The following is a 19,670-nucleotide window of genomic DNA, read 5'->3' on the forward strand; positions in this document are numbered from 1 at the left end:
ACGCAGAATAGAAAACTAGTAAAATAAAAAAAAAAATGGGCGTGGCACCTCCCACTTTTAAAAGAAGGTAATTTAAAAGTTTTGCTAGCTGTAATTTGGCAGTGGTTGAAGATATGATGATGAAATTTGGCAGGCACGCTACTCCTATTACTATATGTACGCTTAATAAAAATTAGGAAAATCGGAGAACGACCACGCCCACTTTTAAAAAAAAAATTTTTTAAAGTCAAATTTTAACAAAAAATTTAATATTTTTACAGTATATAAGTAAATTATGTCAACATTCAAATCTAGTAATGATATGGTGAAACAAAATGCAAAAATAAAAGAAAATTTCAAAATGGGCGTGGCTCCGCCCTTTTTCATTTAATTTGTATAGGATACTTTTAATGGCATAAGTCGAACAAAAATTTACCAATCCTTGTCAAATTTGATAGGGGCTTAGATTCTGGGACGACAACTTATTTCTGCGAAAAAGGGCAAAATTGGTTGAAGCCACGCCAAGTTTTTATACACAGTCGACCGTCTGTCCTTCCGCTCGGCCGTTAACACGATAACTTGAGCAAAAATCGATATATCTTTACTAAACTCAGTTCACGTACTTATCTGAAATTACGTTGTATTGGTATAAAAATGGCCGAAATCGGACTATGACCACGCCCACTTTTTCGATATCGAAAATTACGAAAAACGAAAAAATGCCATAATTCTATACCAAATACGAAAAAAGGGATGAAACATGGTATTTGGATTAGTTTATTGACGCAAAATATAACTTTAGAAAAAAACTTTGTAAAATGGGTGTGACACCTACCATATTAAGCAGAAGAAAATGAAAAAGTTCTGCAGGGCGAAATAAAAAAACCCTTGAAATCTTGGCAAGAATACTGTTCGTGGTATTACATATATAAATAAATTAGCGGTACCCGACAGATGATGCTCTGGATCACCCTGGTCCACATTTTGGTCGATATCTCGAAAACGCCTTCACATATACAACTAAGGGCCACTCCCTTTTAAAACCCTCATTAATACCTTTAATTTGATACCCATATCGTACAAAAAAATTCTAGAGTCACCCCTGGCCCACCTTTATGGCGATATCTCGAAAAGGCATCCACCTATAGAAATAAGGCCCACTCCCTTTTAAAATACTAATTAACACCTTTCATTTGATACCCATATAGTACAAACAAATTCTAGAGTCACCCCTGGTCCACGTTTATGGCGATATTTCGAAAAGGCATCCACCTATAGAACTAAGGCCCACTCCCTTTTAAAATACTAATTAACACCTTTCATTTGATACCCATATAGTACAAACAAATTCTAGAGTCACCCCTGGTCCACGTTTATGGCGATATCTCGAAAAGGCGTCCATACATAGAACTAAGGCCCACTCCTTTTTAAAATACTAATTAACACCTTTCATTTGATACCCATATCGTACAAACAAATTCTAGAGTCACCCCTGGTCCACCTTTATGGCGATATCTCGAAAAGGCGTCCACATATAGAACTAAGGCCCACGCCCTCTTAAAATACTCATTAGCACTTTTCAGTTGATACTCATATCGTACAAACAAATTCTAGAGTCACCCCTGGTCCATCTTTATGGCGATATCTCGAAACGGCGCCCATCTATAGAACTTAGGCCCACGCACTTTTAAAATACTCATTAATACCTTTCATTTGATACCCATATCGTACAAACAAATTCTAGAGTCAGGCCTGGTCCACCTTTATGGCGATATCCCTAAATGGCGTCCATCTGTAGAACTATGACCCACTTCCTCTTAAAATACTCTTTAATACCTTCCATTTGATAAACATGTCATACAAACACATTCCAGGGTTACCCTAGGTTATTTTTACAACATGGTGATTGTCCCTTACTTTGTCTCCACAGCTCTCAACTGAGTATGTAATGTTCGGTTACACCCGAACTTAGCCTTCCTTACTTGTTTTTATATGGGTTTTACTTTTATAATTTTTTCTTCTTTCATCATTCGTTTATACGCTATTTCCATACGCCTTTCTTCTACATAGTGTTTTTAATTTCCAAAAATATATAATTTGATGGAGTTTTTAAAACTCGAAAAAAAAATTTAAGATTTCGAAAACATTTTTAAAAACAAAAAATTAAACAACTTTTTTTCTTAAATATAAGCTATACAAAAATCAATTATTTAACATCTGAGATGTCAGAGTCTGACAAATTAAATTTGATTCATAAGTCCTTAATTTTCTAGCAATCCTACTTTACAATTTTCTAATAACATTGCAAGACTTTTTTTGGGCGGGAAAACGCATCGAATTGCTTGCTGGGCAGCTGAAGGGTGTTGGTATTTATTAAGGAGTGGCGATTTAAAATCGAATGCAATTTAAATGAAGTATGTGTACATGTACAATTTTATTCAATTTAAAAAGTGGAATTTCTTGCCACTAGCGCGGGCAAATCGACCACTGTGCATAGTTAGCAGTTCATTTCGTCATTCAACACCTATCACCTCAACTTCGCTGGCTTTAAAATGCTAGTTTGTTTGTGTGTGTAGGTATGCGCAGGTACAATAAATGAACACTAAATGCTACTCTGTTAACACTTTGTTACAATTTTAATATTGTTTACCATTTACAAATTTACATTTATTATTTTCTTTTTATCACCTCCTCTTTATCTTTTCCTTTCTTTATTTTCACGAAATGGTCAACAATAAGGTGTACACCCCTGTAATTCGGATACTTGTGTGGGCTTGTCGAGTGGAACGGCTGGCATTGATATGCTGTCAATTGGCGCAGATAAAAGTGGTAAGTTTTATTAAGTACTAAGTGACTCAAAGCCTCAAGATTAGCATAATATGATTGAATTGTGCCTTTTTTAATATAAATTGTGGGCGAACTGATTTCCCAAGTTTACATTGTTTACATTGCTAGCCGTTGGTAAAATATGGGGACTAACCCCCATTATATGCAGATGGATCTATATTGGGATAAGTCGACCCATATTGTTGTATGGGGTATCCATATAGTGGCCAGCATTTAGCTAAGAGTCGACGTCTTGCTCATTGCTGGTCACCATAGGAAAAGTGTACAGATCTTGCATGATCAGCATAAGTGTTGTTCTCAGAATAATGGCAAGCAGGGCTCTTCAGATTATTCTTGATATTTTGAACTTGAACCTAAAACGATACCGATAGGCGTCAACGTAAGCCCTGCATTTAAAAGAGTCGTAAAGTTGGTCTACTAGAACCACAGGACACTTTAGGATACTACACAATAAAATTATTTTTTCTTGAAGCACAAAGTGCTATACGATCACAATGCTTGTGAACATGGTTAACATTACCAGCAGGGATGATTGGGTGAAGTCGAGCCGGTATTTAGCTGTTGATGGTAGTATTTCCTTATACACCGGCGGTTCTCGGTAGGATTGGTAGTGCAAGGACCTCGACGTCCAACTCTTCTTCAGACCACCTGTCTTCCAGGGAGAAGTATCATCAATCTTGGCAGCCGCAGTTAAGATAGGAAAACAAATTTTCGGAAAGGAAGTCTTTATTTTAGGATAGCCAAGCAGTAATCAAAATCTATGGCTTTTGTACATTCAGTTCTAAACAAGCACTAAACTGTCGACGATCTGGGGTACGGCCAAGTAGATTCTTGTCGACAAAGAACGCTTAAGTATACCTTTATTCACATGCACGATAATGCTGAAAGAGTACATCTACCAACAAGCCAACGATTTATAGCTACAAACCCCACGGTCTTGGACATCTATGTAAACCTTTGCCAAATAGGATCCTAAGCGATTCCGTCAAGTTAACACCCAAGTAGGGATAAAATTGTCCTAATTGTAGGAGTACTAACTGGGCATTACCTCTTTGGCAGACGTGCAGAAATACTAGGAGTGCGCTATCTTCGATGTTATAGCAGTTGTAAAGGCAGCTGAGGGAGAAACCTCCTCACATGCAACTGATCGCCGTTAAGTGTGGCCAGAAAGCGCTTCTTGTGGTATCAAAACTGACTTACTGCCCACGCGGCAGCCATTTCAACCTAACCTAGCCTACATTGCGTATGTGAGATAACTCCAAGTATTCAGGAACAACGCCATTCCTGCTTTTTCTTAGTGTATTACATACATGTGAACAATCTTAATAGTTTTAATTTTGCCTTATTTTTCTATTCACAGCAAATATTGCAGATACAGATGTCGATTTACTCTTACCAGGAAAACGTCCCAAATACTCAAAATCCAGTACTTTACGGGCTTTAAGTGAGACTTGCGAATGTCGTTGCTTACCCTATTTGAATACATATCGCGAAGATTTGGGAATTTGTGTCGACGATATACATGGTAAGTTTCAAGTTCGAAATATCTTGTTTAGTTGAAGTTATATTTTTTATAAAATAAAAAAAACAATGGATGACCAATTAGTCACAAACCTATTAATCAAAATTTTACCAATTAGTTAAACAGAAATCAATCACTTACGATTAATCAAAATGATTATATATCAAATTTATTACTCCAATAAAAACATAACGAATTTTTCTTTGATCTATCAGTAAATACTAATGACAAGACTAATCAATAAATGATTATTCAGTCCTTTTGATTATTCAGAAATGAGATTTTATTATAATTAACCGATTAATCGCACACTTCTTAAAATATTATAGTTAGTTTAATCATTGCAAGTAACGGACTAGTTCCGATCTAGGGCTTTCACTCAGACAGCCCTTCTTAAAAGTAAGAATTGCAAAAATAATATTTCCACTTAAAAGTCGCCGTTCAATAGACACTTAAATGTTAAACAACTGTACTTTCAACGGCTATTGAAAAGATCTCAAAACTCAATAGGAACAAGTAAGGACGGGACTGTCTGTACCTTTCATGAATAGCGCTGAACAATAATCTCCAAATATATATATACTATGTATATTATATACTATGTATATTAGGCCGGGTCGATTTGTGGGGAGGCAAACAAATCGCCCATTGCTCTGTGAAAATCATATTCTAGGGATCAAAATAAGAAACTTTGCCGAAGGAACCATACCACTAAAACGAATTCTGATGTGCCCCCCTTTGGGTCGTAGGGGCAAATTTTGAAAAATCCCAATTTGAAATGCCTATGTTTTTTCTTTTTGGAGTTTATTTTTCTCTTTAGAAATTTATTTAGTCAGAAAATAGGTAAATGAAAAAATGAATTTAACTTAGTAATAGAAAAGAAATTTAAAAAAAAAATTATTAGAAATTAGCGTTTTTACAACCCCCTTTTAAAACCAAGGCATCACTGTGATGCATTTGCATGTCGTAAACATAGTTGTGTGGGTTTTTTATTCAACCGTTTTAAAAAATGAAGGTATCACTGTGACACAATTGCAGATCGCAAAATTGCTTGTGTTGTTTTCTTTAAGCCACCACAAGACACAGCAGGTAGAATTGAAATTTCCCCTACCCAAAAGTTCCACCCAAAGGGGGGGGGGGGGGGACATCAGAATTCGTTTTAGAGGTATGGTTCCTTCGGCAAAGTTTCTTATTTTGATCCCTAGAATACGATTTTCACAGAGCAATGAGCGATTTTTAAATCGACCCGCCCTAATGTATATACTATATATACCACCATATATATACTATATATATACCACCGATCTTTATGATTTCTTCAGACAACAATATATGCCATATACGTAAGCATTCATTGAAATTTTAAGCCTCTAGCTCTTAAAATAGGGCAGTAATTAAGAAAAGTTGCTTATCTGAACAATCGGTTGTGGGGAATATATACTATATATACGACCGATCTCATCAATTTTTTCAGACAACAATATGTGCAATATACAAAAGTATATGGTGAAGTTTGAAGCTTCAATCTGTTAAATTGAGGAAGATATGACAAAAATCCTCTTTTTCTGAAAAATCGGTTGTATGGAGGATATATGCTATAGTGGTCCGATCCGGCCGGTTCCGGCAAATGTCTAACCGGACACCCAAATACGCCCGCTCACCAAATTTTATCAAGATATCTCAAAAATTGAGGGACTAGTTTGCATAAAAACAGACAGACGGACAGACGGACATGGCTAAATCAACTCATCTCTTCATCTTGATTATTTCGTTATACTTAATGGTGGGTCTATCTCTTTTCCGTTAAGGACTTACAATTTTGGGTTTGGTGACGAAATTAATATACAATTTCATTTTGACGAAAGGTATAAAAAGTGATGCGTATGCCAAGCCCAGACTAAATTAGAGAACGAATGAACAAGAACAAATGCAAATACGTAACGCCATTAATAATGGAACGACAATAAAGCTAAAGAAAACAAGTAAGGAAGGTTAAGTTCGGGTGTAACCGAACATTACATACTCAGTTGAGAGCTATAGTGGCAACATAAGGGAAAATAATCATGTAGGAAAATGAACCGAGGGAAACCCTGGAATGTGTTTGTATGACATGTGTATCAAATGAAAGGTATTAAATAGTATTTTAAGAGGGAGTGGACCATAGTTCTATAGGTGGACGCCATTTAGGGATATCGCCATAAAGGTGGATCAGGGTTGACTCTAGAATTTGTTTGTACGATATAGGTATCAAATGAAAGGTGTTAATGAGGGTTTTAAAAGGGAATGCTGGTAGTTGTATAGGTGGTCGCTTTTTCGAGATATCGGCATAAAGGTGGACCAGGGGTGACTCTTGAATGCGTTTGTACGATATGGGTATCAAATGAAAGGTGTTAATGAGGGTTTTAAAAGAGAGTGGTGGTAGTTGTATAGGTGGTCGCTTTTTCGAGATATCGGCATAAAGGTGGACCAGGGGTGACTCTTGAATGCGTTTGTACGATATGGGTATCAAATGAAAGGTGTTAATGAGGGTTTTAAAAGAGAGTGGTGGTAGTTGTATAGGTGGTCGCTTTTTCGAGATATCGGCATAAATGTGGACCAGGGGTGACTCTTGAATGCGTTTGTAAGATATGGGTATCAAATGAAAGGTGTTAATGAGGGTATTAAAAGGGAGTGGTGGTAGTTGTATATGTGAAGGCGTTTTCCAGATATCGACTAAAATGTGGATCAGGGTGACCCAGAACATCATCTGTTGGATACCGCTAATTTATTTATATATGTAATACCACGAACAGTATTCCTGCCAATATTTCAAGGGTTTTTTATTTGGCCCTGCAGAACATTTTCATTTTCTTCTTCTTAATATGGTAGGTGTCACACCCATTTTACAAAGTTTTTTTCCAAAGTTATATTTTGCGTCAATAAACTAATCCAAATACCATGTTTCATCCCTTTTTTCGTATTTGGTATAGAATTATGGCATTTTTTCGTTTTTCGTAATTTTCGATATCGAAAAAGTGGGCATGGTCATAGTCCGATTTCGGCCATTTTTTATACCAATACAAAGTAAGTTCAGATAAGTACGTGAACTGAGTTTAGTAGAGATATATCGATTTTTGCTCAAGTTATCGTGTTAACAGCCGAGCGGAAGGACAGACGGTCGACTGTGTATAAAAACTTGGCGTGGCTTCAACCGATTTCGCCCTTTTTCACAGAAATAAGTTATCGTCCCAGAATCTAAGCCCCTATCAAATTTCACAAGGATTGGTAAATTTTTGTTCGACTTATGGCATTAAAAGTATCCTAGACAAATTAAATGAAAAAGGGCGGAGCCACGCCCATTGTGAAATTTTCTTTTATTTTTGCATTTTGTTTCACCATATCATTACTAGAGTTGAATGTTGACATAATTTACTTATATACTGTAAAGATATTAAATTTTTTGTTAAAATTTGACTTTAAAAAAAAATTTTTTTTAAAAAGTGGGCGTGTTTGTTCTCCGACTTTGCTAATTTTTATTAAGCGTACATATAGTAACAGGAGTAACGTTCCTGCCAAATTTCATCATGATATCTTCAACGACTGCCAAATTGCGGCTTGTAAAACTTTTAAATTACCTTCTTTTAAAAGTGGGCGGCGCCACGCCCGTTGTCCACAATTTTACTAATTTTCTATTTTGCGTCATAAGTTCAACTCACCTACCAAGTTTCATCGCTTTATTCATCTTTGGTAATGAATTATCGCACTTTTTCGGTTTTTCTAAATTTTCGATATCGAAAAAGTGGGCGTGGTTATAGTCCGATATTGTTCATTTTAAATAGCGTTCTGAGATGAGTACTCAGGAACCTACATACCAAATTTCGTCAAGATGCCTCAAAATTTACTGAAGTTATCGTGTTAACGGACAGACGGACGGACATGGGTCAATCAAATTTTTTTTCGATCCTGATGATTTTGATATATGGAAGTCTATATCTATCTCGATTCCTTTATACCTGTACAACCAACCGTTATCCAATCAAAGTTAATATACTCTGTGAGCTCTGCTCAACTGAGTGTAAAAATAGAAAAGAATTAAAATGTAATTGCTTACAGCATGTTTTGCGAGTTAAAGCAAATGTTCTAGCAATAAATTTGATGACTGTTGCATATCGTAAGTGTAAGTGAAGAACAAATTCTCTATAAAATGTACAATTTAAAAGATGAGCCGCGCACGCTCGTATACACACACACCCATACATATGCATCTAATTTGCAGATTAGCGGTGGAGTTTCTGAAAATAAAGCCGCGTTTACAATGGGTCCATTGACTCACACTGCAACTTTGAGAGATAAGCGCATCATATCTTTAAAAAATCTCAACGCGCTGCTTCGCTTTGCCTGTCAAAAACATTGTTTAGCAAAGTCCTAACCAAGCCATGTATTGAGCTCATCTTTCAAAACGAAGTGTTTGGCTAAGCATTCTATGTAAATCCGGGCGTAACGCGCGCTCGCTCAATTCACCGCCGCAATATATGCAAAATGAGTGTCAATGCGGTGTAAACCCTGCAAAAATCGCGAGTACTCAATGCATGCATGTATGGAGTACTCGCTATGGACCAACCGAGTGCTCCAAAATTAACCACAATTCATACAAAAAATATGGTCCAATTAACATTGCGATGTCCTAGGACTGGACCATATACTCCAGCTCCGCATTACATCAGAGTAATCCATGGAGTACCCACAGTCCAATAAACATCGTGTAGTGATTACAATCGTTAAAAACGAGCAATGATCGGCTTACAACATGTTCGTGTAGAAACAGGAGTTGGTCCATCGCTGCATTACAGTGGAGTAGAATGGTAAGTACTCCAGTGGACCACATGGTCCAACGATTTTTGCAGGGAAGTGCTTCTCTTTGCAAATATTTCACACAATTTTATGCTTTTATTGTACTCATGTTTGGTTTTTCCCATCTTTATATGCCAAAATTGATGGACTAAGATGCACACGTTTGTAGTTTAATTTTCTTTGATATCTCGGCGTTGCTACATATGTTTTGAAGTGTGAAGTCAATATGTATGCACATCATAATTGGAGCTACCCAGAAGCACCAAAACAAGTCGAGCATGTTGAGAATTATGCAATGCATGGTTGTAGCTACTGTGAGATGCGAAAAGAGTAAAAAGAAAGCATAAGAGAAAACAAGTAAGGAAGGCTAAGTTCGGGTGTAACCGAACATTACATACTCAGCTGAGCGCTTTAGAGACAAAATAAGGGATAATCACCATGTAGGGAAATGGACCTAAGGTAACGTGGGGGATGTGTTTGTATGACATGTGTATCAAATGAAAGGTATTAAATAGTATTTTAAGAGGGAGTGGGCCATAGTTCTATAGGTGGACGCCATTTAGGGATATCGCCATAAAGGTGGATCAGGGTTGACTCTAGAATTTGTTTGTACGATATGGGTATCAAATGAAAGGTGTTAATGAGTATTTTAAAAGGGAGTGGGCCTTAGTTCTATAGGTGGACGCCTTTTCGAGATATCGCCATAAAGGTGGACCGGGGGTGACTCTAGAATGTGTTTGCATGATATGGGTATCAAATTAAAGGTATTAATGAGGGTTTCAAAAGGGAGTGGTGGTAGTTGTATAGGTGGTCGCTTTTTCGAGATATCGGCATAAAGGTGGACCAGGGGTGACTCTTGAATGCGTTTGTACGATATGGGTATCAAATTAAAGGTATTAATGAGGGTTTCAAAAGGGAGTGGTGGTAGTTGTATAGGTGGTCGCTTTTTCGAGATATCGGCATAAAGGTGGACCAGGGGTGACTCTAGAATACGTTTGTACAATATGGGTATCAAACGAAAGGTGTTAATGAGTATTTTAAAAGGAGTGGGCCATAGTTCTATAGGTGGACGTGTTTCGAGATATCGCCATAAAGGTGGACCAGGGGTGACTACAGAATGTGTTTGTACGATATGGGTATCAAATTAAAGGTATTAATGGGGGTTTTTAAAGGGAGTGGCCCTTAGTTGTATATTTGAAGGCGTTTAAGAGATATCGACCAAATGTGGACCAGGGTGACCCAGATCATTATCTGTCGGGTACCGGTAATTTATTTATATATTTATATGTACTACCACGAACAGTATTTCTGTCATGGTTCCAAGGGCTTTTGATTTCGCTCTGCACAACTTTTTTCCAAAGTTATATTTTGCGTCAAAAAACCAATCTAATCAACATATTTCATCCCGTTTTTCGGTATAGAATTATGGCATTTTTTTAATTTTTCGAAATTTTCGATATCGGATTTCGCCCGTTTTTAATATCAAGATAAAGTGAGTTAAGATAAGTACGTGAGCTAAGTTTAGTAAAGATTTTAGTATTTTGTTGCACCATATTATTATTGGAGTTGAATGTTTGACATAATTTGTTTCCATATTGCAAAGATATTAAATTTGTTGTTAAAACTTGACGTAAAAAAATTTTTTTTTTTTTTGAAAAGTGGGTGTGTTCGTCATCCGATTTTGCTACTTTTTATTTAGCACACATATAGTAATAGGGGTAACGAACCTGCCAAATTTCATCATGATATCTTCAACGACTGCCAAATTACAGCTTGCATAACTTTTAAATTACGTTCTTTTAAAACTGGGCGGTGCCACGCCCTTTGTCCAAAATTTTGCTAGTTTTCTATTCTGCGTCATAAGTTCAACTCGCCTTCCAAGTTTCATCGCTTTATCCGTCTTTCGTAATGAATTATCGCACTTTTTCGGTTTTTCGAAATTTTCGATATCGAAAAAGTGGACGTGGTTTTAGTCCGACTTCGTTCATTTTAAACAGTGTTCTAAGATGGGTGCCCAGGAACCTACATACCAAATTTTATCAAGATACCTCAAAATTTACTCAAGTTATCGTGTTTACGGACGGACGGACGGACATGGCGAAATGAATTTCTTTTATCTCCCAGATCATTTCGGTTAGTTTGTGCCGTTGGGAGTGCCGTTATGCGAACAAAATTAATATACTCTGTGAGCTCTGCTCAGCTGATTATAAAAAAAAAAAAAAAAAAAAAAAAATAGCAAATTTTAAAGTAAAAATGTGTGAGAAAATCAAAGTTCGGCAGGAAGCGAATGTTATATAACATGCTGTAAATTTAGAAACGTTCAAGAAATAAGATCTTTTGGAAAAAGCCGGTCGGTCACTTGAAAAAAAATCCTAATTATGAAATTAACCAAAAAGCTACCAAGCTTAAACATTTTATTCAAATATGAAAGAATCGGTCCCTTTCCGAACAAAAGTTTCAAGAAAATTGCCCAATAAACAAATTTTTGGCTGGGCCCTGGTCCACTTGCCGGGATATTTTTTTCCAGAATAGAGAAATAAGGGTACTTTTCGAGATAGCAAATTTTGTCATAATCATGAATTTAGGCAAAACTTAATACCATATTTCAAGCAAATCGCTTAGTAAATAAAAGCTTCCGAAATTGATGGGTGCCTCGTTACCATTCCATAAAAAAAGTTTGCAAAATATTGACCTAAGAAAAAAAGCAACCTACATACCAAATTTGAAGCAAATCGCCCCATTTTTTGGATAAATCGGTACTCAGTATAACCCCAGGCAAAGATATATATATTTGGGTGGGTCGATTTTAACCGATATCACGCCATCGATTTTTCGATAGGATTTGGGCTCAGAAAAAAAGTTCCACAACGCATACCCCAAAAATAATTTTCGAGCCTGCGAAATTTTATTTTTTTTTTTACTTTTTGTCGACTTTGCTTTTTAAGGTTTTTTTTTCAAGACTTTTATCGCCAACGTTTTTAGCGGACATTTTTGAAAATTTTACAATCAAATGAAAATAATTTTAGTAGGTCATGAAAAAACCTTAAAAATCAAAGTCGAAAAAAAGTCAAACAAATAAAATTTCGCAGGAATTTTTTTTTGAAATTTGGTATCACGCAAACATCTTTTTGTTAGGAACATTGAGGGGTAAATTAGAGCTATAATGCATCGCCGTTACTCGTCTTATATAATGCCTCAAAAAGATATAGTCAAAAGATCGAGCAAAATATATATAAATTGAGGTCGCATTAAATATAAAGTATTTCAACACTTCTGTAACGATTATATCGAAATTTTACCAAAATATGGAGATATATGCAGCTGTTAGCTACGTAAAATTTTTTTGATACACGAGACCCGGTTTTGTAGATAATATAGATATGTGAACGAAGTATGTTTAGGTAAAAAAGTTTTAACACCTGAGATCCGGGTTTGGAGATATTGATAGAAATATAAACCCGGAAACCTTAAATTGTTTTACTTATTTAAACACTTCTTAACCGATTGTGTTGAAATTCTATCAGGATGTACATATCTATGTGGGGTATATTTAGGTAAAATTTTGTTGATATCCGACCCGGTTTTAGAGTTATCGGCAAAAATATAAATATAAAATAAAATAAATATAAAAATATAAACGTAAAATTGTAGCTGTGCCCACAAAAAAAGATGCTCCTGAAAAAAATTTACACAACCAACCGCTTCCACTTTTCTGCCTCTACCTTCAAAACTGAAAGGGGCACATCGAGTTTGAAGCCCCAAGTATTTTTAGTCCCTGATAGGCTATTATCGTGCATAATCCAAATTTCAATACTCAGTTGCCTCAAAACCCTATAAGCAAAAAACTGTCAATATGAAAAATTACAAAAAAAAGTATCGCTATTTTGATTGATGATAGTTTTGAGTACTGGAGGGGCGCATTAATTTTGTTCATACTTTTAAAATCTCCTTCTCAAAAACAACATTCAGTTTAAGTTCCATAGCGGTGCAGCGATGCCTCAAAATTGTATCGAAACAAATCAAAGAAACAAATCAAGGGTATCAAGGGACTTTTTACGATTCGAAGTTCTGCCAAAAATTTACTATCAACTTTCTTGATTTTTAAAATCATCAGATCGGATAGCCGAAAGGTCAAACTTAATGTCCTTGTAGTTTTTGCTGGCCTTAAGTTTTTTGCCCGTGTGTAAAACCCGAGTATCCAAAAAAGCAAAAGTTTTTTGGATTTGTCCATAAGCATAAATTTACCTATATACCAAAGTTCAACGAAACTGCCCAACTGAAAAGATTTTTCGGAACAAGTTAGTCCCTGGTCCACTTTTGGAAAAGTATTTTTGTTAAATATGAAGCTACAATTGGTCCCTGTTTAGCTTCCTGAAATGTCAATCAAGATTCTAGGTATCAATCTATCTAAACACGAAATTTCAAGGAATCTGCTCCTTTTGTAAGCAGGTCGACCCATGGTTCACTTCTCGAGAATTTGCGAGGCAATTGCTCTTTAAATAAGGTTTTCTGCAATAAGTCGGTTCCTGCTCCATTTTTCACTGACTTTGAATCTAGGACCGGTTTTGTTATAGGCTGTTTTTGGTCCACTTCTCGAGAACATACATATTTTCCAAATATAAACCTAAGGACGATCAATTCTATTAAAGTACCAAATTTTAAACAAATCGCTCAATCAATAAAATCTTGATTTACTTTTCGGAATTGCAACCTAGCCTGCCATGCTAAAAACTTTCAGAACTTAACATATATATAATAGGGCGGGTCGATTTAAAAATCGCTCATTGGTCTGTGAAAATCGTATTCTAGGGATCAAAATAAGAAACTTTGCCGAAGGAACCATACCTCTAAAACGAATTCTGATGTCCCCCCTTTGGGTCGATCTTTTGGGTAGGAGCAATTTCAATTCTACCTGCTGTGTCTTGTGGTGGATTAAAGAAAACAACACAAGCAATTTTACGATCTGCAATTGTGTCACAGTGATGCCTTGGTTTTAAAAGGGGGTTGTAAAAACGCTAATTTCTAATAATTTTTTTTTAATTTCTTTTCTATTACTAAGTTAAATGCATTTTTTCATTTACATATGTTCTGACTAAATAAATTTCTAAAGAGAAAAATAAACTCCAAAAAGAAAAAACATAGGCATTTCAAAGTGGAATTTTTCAAAATTTGCCCCTACGACCCAAAGGGACATCAGAATTCGTTTTAGGGGTATGGTTCCTTCGGCAAAGTTCCTTATTTTGATCCCTAGAATATGATTTTCACAGAGCAATGGGCGATTTTTTTGCCTCCCCACAAATCGACCCGGCCTAATATATAATAATGTGGCTGGGGCTCTGAAATTGGTTCGTCTAACATTAAAGAATTGTCATCATAGAAGCAATGCTCATGCCTAATTTCGTTATGAAAAGTAAATTCTCTGTCGTCCTTAAAGTATTAAAAAATAGTATACTAGAATTGGAGCCACGCCCATTGTCAATTTTTTTTTTTTAATTTTCGCATTTATATCAACCATTCTACTAACTTTAAATGTAGTAACAAACCAAAAGGATAATGCAATCGGTTTGATCTCTAAAGCAAAGTTTTCAAAAAAGTGGGCGTGGGGTTTAACCGGTTTTGAAAATTTCTCTCGGATATAGATTCTACTCCAATCTTTGAATTTCTACGAAATAGTTGTTAGGATTAATTTGCATAGTTTCCGTTTCAAAGTAGATCGAAAATAAAAAAAGGATTATTAGTTGAGGAAATTTGATTAAAATTTCCTTTGCTCTTATTCTCTTCGCTGCCTTATATAGATCTACACTTATGTCAATTACTTTAAGCAAATACGACGCACCGTTTAGCGATTAAAATTATAAAACCTTGCAGGTACAGCTGGTTATAAAAATCAAAACAAGCATTCATTTGACGGTTACCAAAATCTGAGACAGCATTACGCCGTGGCCATAGACCAGCTGCTAGATTTGTTGTCCGGCTGCTCATCTTCAGTGCACTTAAGCGCACATTGAAAATAGCAGGGACGGAAAATAATAAATTTTTTTTTTTCGGAGTCGAAAAAGTCCTGGTCAAAAAATTGTCCTAGGTGAAAATGTTTGAGTTTCCAGGTATCCCTATAGCAATATCCTCTCAAATCATGCATCTTTTTATTTTTCGAACTTTTTCCATAAAAGTTCACATATAAAAGTGAAATCTGTATTTTCATTTTTTTAGTCCGATAGAACTAGTTAAACTCAGACTTTTGAAAATAAAACTCCGGAAATAAAAGTTAAATTCGGACTTTTATTTTTTAAGGCCAAAATAAAAGTCCGGCTTGATAAAAAAGAAAAGATTTAACCGAATTAAAAAAAATTGTTTGTTTCAGATAAGCCGTTTCTTTCTGATCAAGCGGGACTTTTATTTTGGCCTTAAAAAATAAAAGTCCGGATTTAACTTTTATTTTTAAAAGTCTGAGTTTAACTAGTTCTATCGGACTCAAAAAATTAAAATCCGAAAATAATTTTTATCTTGATCCAAATATATTAAAAGTCCAAATAACAGTTTCGGCACCTGGTAAATAGATTTTATTATTTTGATTATACGCTTTACGCTGTGATAAGGTTCAGCGCATTGTTGCTATTAAATATTAAGTTCAGTTAGCCAAAGCAAATTGAGATAATTTTTAATAAATGTAAGCGCCTTAACGCGCATGCGCAGTAAAAAGTCATAAAACTTTGATTTGGCATGACTGAGATTGTCTTGGCAGTTCTGGTTACTTATATGACTGGTAAGATGTACTAAGACGTAGTTCTTCACAAGAAGTAAAAAAGTAGCACAATTCCTAAATTTAGAGTTTAAATAAATATCGCCAAAGTTATTTTTATTGCAACTTGGTTAATTGAAATACAATTTTAAGATTGGCCTTGAAAGGCTTTATAGTTCCGAATAATGTCCTTTTTAACAGTGGCCAGAAACTTACAAAAAAATCCTATATATAAAATGAGCTGATTGAAAAATCGCAAGATAGAGAGGCCGAAAGAGTGTCGCTTTTTCGATATTATGGCCGCTAAGTGTCCGATCTATAATATCCGTGGATCAGTTATAGGTAAAAAGTTTTGACTGTCCAACAAACCTCGCGTGGCTTCTTCGATAGGGTGACTTGAGTCAATTGGAATCAATAAAGGGCTTTAAATTCCCCCCCCCCCCTGGCCTTTCTAGCAAAGTGGTGGCCACCTACCTCTTCTGCCTTCTGGAAACAAGCAGCCAAAATAGAATCGGGTAAACTCTTACTTCGATTCGAACGAAAAACGGTGAGCAGATAGCTGATATCAGCCGAGTTACAATGCGGTTAGACTAAATACAGTCTTGCTCTGAAGCGAAATTAGATTTGGCTATACCACTATTCTGGGAATCATCCATAAAAACATTCGTCAACTAGCTGTTACTAGTCCGACCCTTCCTCTGCACAACAAATAATCTTTTAGAATCCTAAAAAGCGACACGAACCGCAGGTTGCATTTGCTTCCAGTACCATGACACACTAAAAATACTCGGTAACGGAAATCAAAACCATGAATAAAATAATTGAAAGTGAATTGTTTGTGGAGGAAAGCAGACGTAATATTTTCGCCCAAGATTCCCAGTGAGGACCCCCTCTCCCTACAACTTTAGCAAGGGACAGGGACAGTGAGTTTAAGAGAGCACTCTCACAATGTCAAGCTGTGTTACGAATTGTGCAGCGCTTGAGTACAGTAGTCGATCACGAAAGCGAACGCTTAGCAAGGGCCCGTGTGACAATGAAAGATTGTCGTAGACAATTCGCTGAGAGATGAGATGAGCTATCCTCAATTTTGCAACCGCACCTAAGAGAAAGGCTCCCCGAGCAGAAAGAAGAAGCAGCGACCAGCAGTAGTTTAAGCAATTACCTATCAGAACTTGTCTAATATATCCAATGTATATACTAACGATTGAAAAGTAAAAAGCCGCCACTGAAATGCCAATATCCCGATTCATGTCTGCTAGTGAATGTCAGATTCAAATTTAATTTTTTTTCTCTGATTACTCTAGTGCTCACATGTGCCTATCGTATCATTTAACAAGGCTATAACCGCAAGGTTGTAAGCGCCACAAGCAGTCCTGACACAGCAGCCAACATTTATTGGCATAACTGATGCAATTTCGGAGAAGCACCGAAGCTGTCGAGCTTGTTATTAGTACCCACGAATTTCGCATTGATCTCGAAAAGATGTGGTAACGAATGGACGATGCGGAGGCGCCAAAGCGACGGAGCATATCAAACACATTTTGTGTTTCCAACAAAGCAGATGGACAGGCAGACAGCTTTTCTATAAACGTGAAACGTAACTTGCCACACAATGAATGTGGCAATACTACAAGCAACAATGCGACAGCTTAAATATTCTTTTAAGATATTGTGGGAGCTCGTAGGGTACACCAACGAATGAGGTGGTCAATCTAACTCAAATTGACTATCAATCATGAAGGTTGCACACATCCAAAGCATTTGATGTGATTGACGTGGGCGCTGTTTTGTGGGTTGTTATTCGGTATGCTTGCGAGGAAATGGATCACTGGTGAAAACAACAACTGTATGACAAGAAATTGTTACAAAATGTGGAAGCAATGTTGTTGTTGCATTAAGTGCAAAGATGCTACTGTTGCACGCACTACACCATACTTGTTTATTGCAGCAGGAGTTTGTTATTGGTATAGCAAAGTTGTTGGGCAGTTAATAATTGTTGTTGGCGGTTGATTTTGATGTGTCATGTTTTGAGCGCACAACATTTATAGCGGCTATTTTTGAAGCATGGACAAGTGTTGGGGAACATGCAATTAAACGTAATTGTTACCACAACTAACACACCAGCTGCTTCTCTGTCACTTTTGTATGAGAGTAAATTTTCCGATTCTTAAGTATTAGGTTCGATAATCTCGAGAGCTGCTTCAATTCGAATGAGCATTTTGATGTAAATTGGTAGGTGACTCTAAGCGTTGCTAGCAACTGTCCGAGAGATCTCCCAACCTGGTTGCCCAACTGAGCAAGCTTTTGGCTGATGGAGTTCGAAGTTTCTAAGGCACTCAGAGTTGTATGTTCATGCTGCAATTCGTTTAAAAAATGATTCGAAGTTAATACGAATGCGATGAGAAGAACAGACACTAACCTCAAAATAAAGTAAGCAAGGGGACAAGATGTGGGTTAGGAGTAGAACAAATACTAGATTTAAGAAAAAAATTAAGCAAGTTTGAAAGGAAAGAAAAAACAGGACTAAAGCTTAAGTACGTGAAACTATAGACGAAGACAAACTAGAATATGAGTCCTAAAACGAACTCGTAGCCGAAAATAGGCAAGGACAAGGCGAATAAGAAGATGAAGACGAAGATGAGACAGATGCCAAAGAAGACGAGGATGATTGATGACAATTTGTGATCGGTCGCACCTGTTGGATGGGGCGAAGCACTGCTATAACAACAACAACAACAAGACGAGGATGAAGATGTAGACGAAGATTATTACTAAATTGAAGATAAAGACGATACCCCCAGCGGGTTAGGGGGTTAGAATATACCCGCCGTAGGTATGCCTGTCGTAAGAGGCGACTAAAATACCAGATTCAAGGGGTTGTGTAGCGCAACATTTTCAGGTTGCCAGCGCAATATATAGCTTCTCCAAACCCAATTTTCAACCTCACCTATCCATGGCGAATCCTGTTTCATTAACAGCCGATGATCTGGCGACCCCGAACTCCTCAAGGATCTAGGGGGTGGGAGGGCGGTATGGCCTAGAAGGTCGCATGTGGTGATAACAAATCGTTCCCGAGATGGTCGGGCTTGGTAACGGAAGGTACCGGATCTGCATCTGGCAAAGGACCATCAACTCGATAACACTCCCCAATGCCTTCGGGGAGTGTCCTTATCGCTACAACAGCAACAACAACAAAAACGATACCGAGACGAAGACGGAGAAGTAGATGAACACTGTTGCGAAGTCCAAGACAAAAACCAGTTGGTAATGAGGAAGCATCACTTGAAAATAAGAATAGGAAATTGTGAATAAACGAAGACGTCACCTCATATGCGAATAATCAATTGTAAATTGGAACGCAAAAAATTGTGATCGCGTTAGTTGGTGCGATATCAGCGTCTTGAGCGGCTTCGATCGACCGACAGAGTGACACGGTTAGTATGTACACATGCCCAACTTATGTGAAGATAAAAAATTAGATTACTACGAACGCGATGAAGCAAATCTTCCTTCAACTGCCAGTCCCTACTCAATGAAGGTCTTCCCTTTCTTTCAAAAACGGGCTAGCGAAGCGTTTGGGATTTTATTCTTTAAACCTTCTTCATATCTGTGCAAATCTAATACCACTAATCAAGAAAAGCTTTGAGCGTCTATTCATGGCGAATACCAAAAGGAAATTAGAGTTGAAAACTACCGCATACGAAACAATAATAAACAAAAACCTTACATAGAAAAAACACTCTTAGCCACTTT

At 36.7% G+C, this 19,670-nt stretch overlaps 1 protein-coding gene across 7 annotated transcripts in view; it reads left to right on the forward strand.

Moving 5' to 3' along the window:
• Positions 1–19,670, forward strand: part of sha (shavenoid) — a 224,125-nt gene that overhangs the window by 148,175 nt on the left and 56,280 nt on the right. For all 7 annotated transcript variants that reach the window (XM_067774601.1, XM_067774602.1, XM_067774605.1 and 4 more), the window contains exons 6-7: positions 2,719–2,808; positions 4,187–4,351. In XM_067774601.1, coding sequence (XP_067630702.1) covers positions 2,719–2,808; positions 4,187–4,351 — 255 coding nt within the window. The remainder of the gene's footprint in view (positions 1–2,718; positions 2,809–4,186; positions 4,352–19,670) is intronic.

This window comes from Eurosta solidaginis, chromosome 3, assembly GCF_040869045.1.
Source record: "Eurosta solidaginis isolate ZX-2024a chromosome 3, ASM4086904v1, whole genome shotgun sequence".
Lineage (NCBI taxonomy): Eukaryota > Metazoa > Arthropoda > Insecta > Diptera > Tephritidae > Eurosta > Eurosta solidaginis.